Consider the following 10,394-nt stretch of genomic DNA (forward strand, 5'->3'; position numbering starts at 1 on the left):
CAGCCCACTGCAGGGCCCCCCATCCTCACTGGGGACAAGGGGCTGTTTTTCTACTGCTGGGTAGCTCTGGCCACAGACCAACCCATTGAGGAGTGGGACCTGTCATCTTCTGGGGACAATGCTCCAGAGATGGAGGCAGCTGTGAGTCGTCACAGCCAAGACCCCAGGCCAGGCCCAGGCCCGCCCAGAGGGGGGCACCTGCAAGAGAGAGGGCCCGGGAGGGGTGCCAGCAGGCCCACCATGGGGCTCTTCGCACCTGTGCTGTGTGGCACCACCGCACATGCGCAACACATGGCAGCCTGTTCGTGGGGGAAACTACGTCTGACTGTGCTCACTGCTCTGTCTCCAGAACCTAGGAGAGAACTGGCTTGAGGAAGGAAGGAAGGAGGGAGGGAGGGAGGGAGGGAGTCACTCAATAACCAAACAGTTAAAAACAGGAGGAGGGTAGATCTGTGGAGAAAAACATTTAGTCTGGACTTTATAAAGCAAGTTGAAATACCAAAACTGGATTGTGCCAACTAATGAAATCATTTCTGATTGTTCCACAATCATGAAAACAAAAAAAATTATTGAGAAAAACTTAAATCTTCAGAAACATCGAAGGGCACGCTGGGCTCAGCTTGGGGCCCTCTCCCCTCCACCGTATTCGTGGGTGGCGCCTGCTGGAAGGGTCTCTCATTTTTCATGGGGGCTAAGAAGTCGCAAAATGAAGCATTCCCCTCAGGTCAAGGCCATCAATAAAGCAAACACCCAGAAAGGCCAGAGGGGAGAGGCTGCCCCGCTGGATGTGTGTGACATCGGCCCGATGCCACCGGGCACTTGTGTCCCTTCTGTGGGTAGAAGCGTCACAGGCAGTGACCTCGGAAGGTGGCTTCTTCTGAAAGGATCTGTGAGCCCTCGGCTGTTTGCCAAAACCACGGCCATAACTCCAGCGAACGTGGATTCTGACTTGGCAGAAAGATAAAACTTCAAGGGGGGAACAGTTTTACCAAACATGTGAGGAAAGGCTGGTGCTGTGGGAAAGAATGCTCCATCACCCCAACCCTCCCCAGAAGTTGGCCATTCGTCGAGTGACCTCTCTGCCAAGGCCACCTCTCTGCAGCCTCCACAGCCGGGGGGGAGTGATGGTGGAGAAGCCAGCCCCTTCGCCACCTGCAGCCGCCCCTCCCCCACCCCAATCCACGCCCATGACCAAAACGTCTCTGCTCCGCTCAGGGATCCAAGAAAGGTCCAGATGCGCACACATGTGCTACAACCCTGACAGGTGGATTCTCCAGGGGACACCATGTGGGGCCAGGGGGACAGGAGCACTGAAGGTTGTGGCCAAGGGGCAGCGACACCAGGCAGGGCCTAGCCACCTTCCCAAGCTCCAGGTGCCGCACAGGCCTCAGGGTCTACACGAGGGTCTGCCACTGCACGGACCACAATGTGTCCTCAGGGACCCTCCACCTCTCCATGCCCCGTCCCCACATCAGGAAACGAGGACATGAAACACCTGCCTCGGCGACAGTGACAGGGAGGAAACAAACAACACACAGCACGTGCCAACGCTTCGGGCAGGGCCCGAGTGCCGTGAACAGAAGACGGCTTCCGTCCTTTCATCGGCGACGCTACTGTGGGGCCTCTCACAGCCCAGAGCACCGTGCAGCTGCTGAGAAACATCAGCCGACACGTGCAGGGTGCTTCCCAATTCGCCGGGCACGTTCCCATCAATTATAACATTCGATCTTGGCAAGCGCCCACTGAGGGTGGGAAGCTTACTCTGAATGTTATTTTACAGGCAGGGACGCTGAGGCTCGGAGGGGGAAGAGACCCACCCCAGGTCGCTGACAGAGCCAGGCACAGCTGGAGCCTGACTCCGCGTCCAGGCCCCTTCCTCTCTCACCGCAAGAAAAGCTACAGATGGTCTGTCCAGATGAAAGACGAGAGTAAAGTGGAAATAGCACACAGAGAAGGAGCCAGAATTAAATCGACGTCTCCATCTGGGCTGCATGACAGAACTGAATTCCTTAAAAGCAGCAAAACGGAATTGCCCATGTGGGCCCCAGGTTCTATTTTGGTCTGCGGTGATAAACAGAATGCTTCTTGATTGATAGGAAATAATTTTTTCCCTCTCTATACAAGGAGCTTACAGTAGCAAACCCCAGAAATTGAAAAATTCTTTCCTGCATATTTTCATTTTCCCCAGGAAATTCCAGCCCGACGGCTTCTGCATTCCCTCTTCTGAAGGGCCCAGTCCAGAGCCCTGAGCTCCCACATAGGAGGGAGGCCTTGCCCCACGCAAAGGGGTTCTCGGGAGCACCCCAGAAATGCAGCCTCAGGGCATCGAAACAGACAATGATGACAGCTTTCTAAAGTGCCGCCACCCACGCACACCTGCAGAGAGCCTTGCCCAGGAGACCCTGCAGGTCGCTGCAGATGGATGTGAAAACCCCACACAGTGGTGGCTACACACGCGAGCTCCGCTGGGTGTCAGGCGAGGGGCCAGGGTGTGGGGAGGGAACGGCCTGTGTCCTTGTCCCTTCTCAGACTGTCCAGCTCCCTCAGAAACAGGCTCCCCGGGGACTAGGTGCATTCCGAAGGGAGTCTAAGTGTCTAAAGGAGGCACTCACTTCTGCTACTCAGTGCCGTGGATAGTCTGGGGTGGAGATGGGGGGACCAGTGCAATTTTCTAAGTCTTTCCCTAGGGCTAGACAAACTCAACCAACCAACCAATCAACCAACCAGCCAACCAACCACCAGTCAATCAAAAGCCCTTCCTGCCTCTTCACCTGTGTCTTCCCCATCAGCCTCTGCCCTCCTCTGGGCCAGCTTTTGTGCAGAAGGCTTGGTCTCCATCAGGGTCCCAGGACGTGAGGGATAGTCACTCCCAGCCTCTATGCAGCCATAGCCATCTTCCTAACTTGCAGCCAAGTAAGGAACTCTTTAAAGAAATACTCACGACCGTAACAGCAGCAGATGGGGTGTGCTGGGGACGGTGTAGGGCACGGTTGGTATTTTGCCTGTCTCAGTTTGGGTTCAGCTGGGAAAGAGCCCGAGACAAGGCCTTGGTCCAGGAGGATCTGTGGGATGTGACCTTCAAGAAGAAGGGAAGGGACAGGGGTGCACAGGAGGAAACGCCAATGACCCAGGCCGCGTGTCGAGCAGGACCCTCTGGGACTCTTGGAAACTGAACAGAAAGTGCCCGTGAACTGTCCCTCCAAAGGCTGGGAGTCTGCTTGGTGCCCCAGCTAAGCTCGCACCGGGAAGCCTGGCTTATTACCATTCCCGTGTCCCGGTGAGGAGCCTGACACTTGGAGAAGTCACATGTGCCCGTAGGCGGCAGAGCCAAATCTGACCCCCGCTCTCTCTGAATCCCGAACAAACTCTGCCAAACACCTGCACCTGCCATGCACAGACTGACTAGCCCACAAACACCTGTGGCATTCAAGTCTCAATTAACATTCGAAGGTGTTTGGTAACACTGCAGCCATCCTAGTGCCCGGGGCCGAGACAGGTGCCTGGATGCGCAGCGGACTGGATGCCATCCAGTTACAGACACCAGCCCTTCCGGAGGTCATCCAAAGACACACCGGTTTCATGGGTTTCACAATCCCAGAGGGGAAGCTCTGGTGGCAAGGATCTGGGAAGGTCACCGAGGGCAGAGCCAGGGCTGGAAACTCCAAGCCTGACAGCGAGGTTCCCTGGCCCCTGCGGACATGTAGCAGAGACCTCACCTCAAAAGTACAAGGGCCCAGGCTGCCCTTGTCCAGGCACTGAAGGCATCGCTCACAGTGAGACCTGACAGCCACGGATGCTCGAGGCGCATGGGAAACTACTTCTAAGAACTTCAGCCTCCAACCCAGCTTTCCCAAACACCGAGGGTCCCCCCTCCATTAGCCAGCAAGCCCGGATTCCGGACCCTCAGGCACAGGCAGGGGGGTCTGCCAGCATGAACAGCTGACTTTGGAGAACATTTTAGAAGGAGAGGTGTTCTCTTGAAAGCTATTTGCTGATGGACATGAAATAACCTTGTTTATAAAACATCCTTTCCCTGGAAATGTTGTAGGGAGTTTATCTGAACAAAACACTTTAGACTTTCTTCAAGCGAGCATGCAGTATCGTGATACAGAGATTTCTTGCTCCTTGTTTGCGTGCGCTGAGCGCACTGAGATTGCTGTTAGAATACACACAGGGATGCTCACCAGCACACTCTCCTAGCCCTTGGCCCATAGAGAGAGGTGTCCATCAAAGGCCTGGGGAAGCGAGACACCCTGAGAGCGCAGAGAAAGGCTGAGGAGGAAAGTTCTTTCCAGAAACTGGCTCGGGGCACACACACACAGAAAGGGCTTTGTTTACAACCGAGCATGCTCAGACAGCAAGTCTTCAGTGATTGCCCCGAGGGCTGGGGCACAGCACAGCACAAAATGCAAACTGGCAAATCCTGGGCACAGACATACAAACAGATGTGGCCGGCTGCCCACGTCCGCAGATCCCACCCCTGGGAACTCAAGACCAGGACCACAGATGAGCTGCGGAAATGCATGCACTCAAAGGAGTGCATTAGCCACTGCCCCATCCTCAAGGAGAGCAACTGACAGGTAAAAACCCAAAAGGTAAAGGCTCTGTAACTTAGTCTACTTCCAACTCAAGGCTCAAGGAGGAGGGACAAAAAAGACGATCTTCAAATCGCCTCTTCAGGGACTTATTAACCTGTTTCTACGGCCGCTTGAGAAAGAAATGGTGAGATATGTAGCCACGATGTGCTTCGCCATTCCATTTTATTCTCTAAAAATAGTATGGCCGCAAACCAAGGTCACCAACTTGGAGATGACATGCAAAGTAAGTACACCCAAGCCCACGGGCATGCCCGAAATGTGGTCCCTTACCTACTCTTCACCCCTGGCTGATGAAAAGTGGGGACCTAAGCCTCACTCGCTGGGTCCCAGAGTATTCCAGCCCTGGGTGTCCAGAAAGTACTGGATTCTTTGAGGAACAGCTGGCCACCTGGGATCAGAGAGAAGCAGGAAGTCGGGCCCCTGTGAGTTCTGGCCATCGGTGCCATTCCCCGGGCGTGAGCAGAGCCCGTGGGGAGAAGGGTGTCATCGGAAACCGAGTAAACCGCTGCTCGAATCTCGCAGACAACAAGATTCGCTGACCTCTGGGTTCCCTACAACCTCTAAAATTCTGGGATGGAAGTGGTGTTCACAATGAGGACCTGAGACACCATGTGACACTGAGTCCCACTCGGTCCCAGAAAAGGACCTCATGGCTCTGGGTCCTGACAGAGGCAGGGGGTTCCACACATCTGTCTGTGCAGTAAGACTGCAGAGAACCACACGAACACTCGCACACACACGTGCACACACACAAGCATGCGTAAAGACTGGTGGAATATGGGGCACGTGATCCGGTTAATGATATTGAAGCCATGTGAACATCCTGGTTCTGATACTGTATGCAGCAGTGATTCTCAACCCGCTGGGGACTTCTGTCTAGAGACAGTGTCACATCGGGGGGTGTGTACTGCTGGCGTCTAGCAAGTCAAGGACAGGCATGCTGCTAAACATCCTACAATGCGTGGGACAGCCCCTCAGCACCCACAGCCCAAAACGTTATCGCTGCCCAGGCGGAGGGACCCTGTGCTCAAGCATTGTCACTGGGGGCAGCTGGGTGACAGGTACACAGGACTCACAGCACTGTTTCCACAGTTTCCTGTGAGTCTATAATTATTTCAAAATAAAGAGAGAAGTTTTTAAAGATTCAAGACTTCTCAGGATATCACAGCGCTACTTCTCTGGTGGTCCACCAGCCGCTCCTGGAAAAGGCACCGCTCTCCACTAACCAGAGATTCAGCTGTTCCAGGCCGGTGCCGACACCCACAGCAAATCTCCGCTGGGGCGCGAGAGAGCAGCCAAAGCTCACCCCGCAGTCAGATCCGCAGGCCCTGGCTCCTTAGGTCAAACTTCCTGCGAAACGAAGGAAAACCCCTGACACGCAGAACACTTGCCTTCCACCTTCCCTTGAGCCCCACCTTCACGCAAGACAAGGACTACCCGGCCCCAACTGGTGTGGTTCGGCAGGTTGAGCATCGTCCCAAAAACTGAAAGGTCCCAGGTTCGGTTCTAGGTCAGGGGACCTGCCTGGGTGGCAGGCCAGGTCTCTAGTTGGGGGCACGCAAGAGGCAGCCAATCGATGTTTCTCTCCCTATCTTTTCCCTCCCTTCCCCTCTCTCTAAAAATAAGTGAATAAAATCTTAAAGAAAAAAAAGACAAGGAGTATCTGGAAAATATCATCTGCAAAGACAAAGCACACGATAGGCTTTTGAATTAGTGATGCGTGTTCCACTCATTCACCTCCGAGTCTGACCTCCCGCGTCTGCCTCGGTGCCTCGATGGCTCCTGACACTGGCGTGCGCCGCCCGCCCAGCGGGGCGGGGCCTGAGGCTCCTTCACACTGAGCACCCCGCTGTGTCTTCTTCCTCCATGAATAAGTGCCTCCCCAAGACACTGTGACAGCTGCTTCTGAAATGGTCCGATGCCGAGGTGACTGCGGCTCTTACATCGTGAACAGGACGTGCATCGAGCCACCACGTAGAGTGGGAAGAAAATGATTTCTCTCACCACAGTCGCATGGCACAGAACTGTCACTGACCCCCTCAGTCAAGGTCATTCTCAAACCGGTCTCTCCCACTTGGGGTCCAGGGTGAAGGACTGTGCTGGCCAAGCACACCACCCCCCAACAAAGGACAGAAGTTGACAGTCTGTGATCCATGTCACACTTTGCTTGGCAGAGTTGGGGGGGCTTTAACCAGCCCCACGCAGCCCACTGGGAATGTGCCAGGCCTGGAGGCAGCCCTCCCGGGAGGCCCAAGCTCAGTCTCTGAGCCGAGCCTGGAATTCTCAAGGGCCTGCTGACAGTTTGGGGATCAGCGACCCGGCTCTCAGCGCACCCGCCAATACCTGTCTCAGTCCCCCAACTTGTGTTCCAGGAGGGCGGGGGCAGGGCCGGCTTGCTTCCTACCCCTGGGGCCTCACCCGGTGCCCCGTGTAGAGCAGGTTCTGGGTAAAGACCTTGGAATAAACAGACGGCTCACAGAAGACTAGCACAGTCATGCCTTGGCCCACTGGGAGGTTTTGTTGAAAAGCTGCTAGAACGATTAGCAAAGTAGTGAGGTAGCAGGCCTAGTCTTCCCACTTGCAGACGAAGAGGCTGAGAGGCCTCAGCCGAGGCCCAGCCCCAGGCCCGGGTGTTAAGTACCGTCCTCAGACCCTCAGTCTGGGGCTTCTTCCCACCCCCTCACCCCCGCCATCCCCAGTAAATACCAGCACCTAATACATGTGTCTTCCACTAAAATAAATACTCAAAAAAAAGACACACGGCCTGGCTGGTGTGGCTTCAGTGGATTGAAACACTGGCCTGTGAACCAAAAAGTCACCAATTCAATTCCCAGTCAGGGCACATGCCTGGGTTGTGGGCCAGGACACCAGTTGGGGGCATGAAAGAGGCAACCAATTAATGTACCTCTCATACATCGATGTTCCTCTCCCTCTCTTTCTCCGTCCATTCCCCTCTCTCTAAATATAAATAAATAAAAACACGTTCAAATTTGGTTTAGACCACCAAACAACAACAACAACAACAAAGGCCTTGAGTTGAAAACCGCAAGAGAAGGGCTTTCGAATTTCCCAAGCAAGCGAGTGACGCTGAGCAACTTTCCACACAGTCGGAGCCTTAGCATCCTGCTCTGTAACAACAGCGAGAGTGTCCGCCCCGATGGGCCACTGAAGAATCAAATGAGACAGTGATACATGCAGCTCCTGACAGAGTCCTGGCAGGTGTTCTGTGGACACGAGCGTCTCTTCCCAGTTCTAGTCCACTGTGGCGTTTCTAATCCTTAATTTTTATAATTCTGCAGAAAACGTTGGGAGTTCCCGATGGTTCTGTCCAGGGTTGCACAGCTCACCGAACTGCCTGCTGATTCACAGAGCTGCCTAAAACTGAGATATGGCAGGCAGCGCCCCCCCAGCCTAGAGCACCCGCCAAGGGGCTGCCCACCCCCCAGCTCCACCCCTTCCCCCTGCTTCACTGCAGACTTTCACGAACAATTTAACCAAATGACCGCGATTCCTCCCATGCCAGGAGCCGTGTAAGGTGCCACGGGCAGGGGTCTCCTTTCAGGGAAGGCTGTCACCACGCGGCTCCACAATCCTGAAATACTAGGACAGAAGCCCTTTGCGATCTGAGCAAAGAACATTTGGACCGACTAAGAGAAAGTCCCCTTCCCAGGGAGTGTGAGAAACATAGGGGAAGTCACTTCCCTGAGACAAGGCAGGCAGAAACTGGGGGTGGGTTCCAGGAGGGTGGAGAGAAGGATGGAACACACAGCAACCCAGGCTGCCAGGGCAGCAGGCCTTTCCCTGCGTCCTCAACTTGCCCTCTACACCCAGGGTTGGGGGGGCATCAGGGTCCGGCTGCAGCCTGAGGCTGCCGGAAGTGGGCAGAAGATTTAAGGGGCCCAGAGAAAGCAGGAGATGGGGAGGAGGCTGAGGGGACCCTGGCTGGGTCAAGGCCCACTGTTGAGCCACCTCCGGAAGGCCACTGTGCCAAAGCACACCAACCCTTCACATCCCCAAACCCAAAACTCACTCTCCAGAAAACACCCGCAGGAAGACTGAGAACTAGGCAGAGGAGGAGGAGTGTCTGGCAGAGGGATCCTTTGCTCAGCGCAGTTCAAACTTGGCACAAGTGGTGCCCAGGCAGCTTCCCCCTGCACAGCTCTGTTTCTGCCTGATGGGGTGCCCCCGGGTTGAGGTTCCGGGGAGCTCCAAGGGGCCGGCGGGGTGCACAGGACACTCTCTAGAAAGGCGGGGGCGGGGGAAGCCATGAGGAGGGTGATGGGGGTCTCTTGTCTTAGACTCACGGACAAGGAAGCCAGCTGATCCCCCAGACTCAGCTGGCCGCGCCGGGAGAGCCACGGGCGTCCCCTCCGACCGCCCTAGCGCGGAAAGTTACTTACCTGCTGGAGGCGTCTCCGGAACCAACTTCTCCCTCTTAGAAGCTTTCTTGGGCTTGGTCGCCTTCTTGGGCGGCCTGGGCTCCGGCAGGCGCCGCTCCCGCGCCCCCTCCTCCGCCCCCGCCGGCAGCAGCGGCGAGAAGGACTCAGACTCGGGCTCCGGCTCCGGGCGCGCGTAGTAGTGCTCCTGGCTCCAGATCTCCTGCACGTAGTAGTCAGGGTTCTCTAGGGCTGCTCCCTGAGCCCCCACTCCGGCCAGCGCCACCTCCAGGAGCAGGAGGGCCAGCGCCAGTGCGGCGGCCCCCCGGCGGGCCATGCCCAATCCGCCCTGCGCCCTGGGCAGGGTCGCTGTGGCTGGGAGCAGCGGGCGGGCTGTGGCTTAGACCCTGCAGAGCAACGCACTAAGCGCAGGAGGCAGCAGGCTGGCCTCGTGCGTGTGACCGGCCCGCTGGGCTGGGCTGGGCCAAGGGCGGGTGCAGGGGGGCCGGCCCCGCCCTTCCTTCTTCCCTCCCTATCCCGGCCAACTGCGCCAACTCTGCAGTGGCTGGCCCTGGGAGGCAGGTATCGGAGCCACGTCCATCCCAATAACTCTCTCCAAACTTCTCCTGACTGGCACCCGCACACGTCATTAGCTGCCCTGCTGGGCACAGCTTCCCAGAGAGGCAAAGGAATTCCCCTCTGGAAGTAAATGTGTTCCACCCTTTTGTTTTAGGGGCTGCAGAACTGTGACCAGAGATGAGAAAGGATTCACCCAGGTCCTTAAGCAAATTGAAGCTGGAAACCTAGACCAGACATGCATTTTCCACTGGTCTACACTCTTCCACTCAACTTGACCCTGATCCTATTGCAGGCACTGGGATGGAAGGAAGTCCTCAGACACGTGGTCACCAGGGTTCAGAGGAGCAAAGCATCCCCAGGCCAAGGCCTAGTGACTCTGCAAGGTCCCTGCTCCCATCCCAGACGGTGACTCTGTGCGACTGAAAAGTGAAAAAGTAGAGTTATCCTCGGCTGGCCTGGGCAGGTGACTGGTTCATCCACAGAACCTCCCCTGCCCAGAGCAGCCCAAGTGAGGCAGGGAGGGAGCTCACCACCTTTTGAGAGGGTACCTGCTGCCCTTGGATACCTTCGCGCTGGTCCTTCAGGCTGGATGTTGGGGGTGCTGGCCTCCACTGTTTTTCGTGGAGTTTTTTTTCTTTGTTTTCTGCATTGGTTCTCTGTTGCTGCTATAACAGAGGACCATAAACCTCATGCTTTAAAACAACAGGTATTTATTGCCTTATGGCCCCGCAGGTTAGGGGTCTGAGCAGGTGCCATCAGGCAAAATCGGCATCGGCAGGAGCCCCTGGGGGAGTCCCTTCCAGGCTCACAGCGGGTGGTGGTTGAACCCAGTTCCCCAGGT

At 56.1% G+C, this 10,394-nt stretch overlaps 1 protein-coding gene across 2 annotated transcripts in view; it reads right to left on the minus strand.

Moving 5' to 3' along the window:
- The window catches only part of CPXM2 (carboxypeptidase X, M14 family member 2), an 82,645-nt gene extending 73,194 nt beyond the window's left edge, over positions 1-9,451 (minus strand). For both annotated transcript variants that reach the window (XM_037159206.2, XM_037159205.2), the window contains exon 1: positions 8,999-9,451. In XM_037159206.2, coding sequence (XP_037015101.2) covers positions 8,999-9,311 — 313 coding nt within the window. In that variant the 5' untranslated portion in view covers positions 9,312-9,451. The remainder of the gene's footprint in view (positions 1-8,998) is intronic.
- Positions 9,452-10,394: the final 943 nt, after the last annotated feature.

Source organism: Artibeus jamaicensis, unplaced genomic scaffold (genome assembly GCF_021234435.1).
Source record: "Artibeus jamaicensis isolate MK-2021 breed Jamaican fruit bat unplaced genomic scaffold, CSHL_Jam_final contig_490, whole genome shotgun sequence".
NCBI classification, from domain to species: Eukaryota; Metazoa; Chordata; class Mammalia; order Chiroptera; family Phyllostomidae; genus Artibeus; species Artibeus jamaicensis.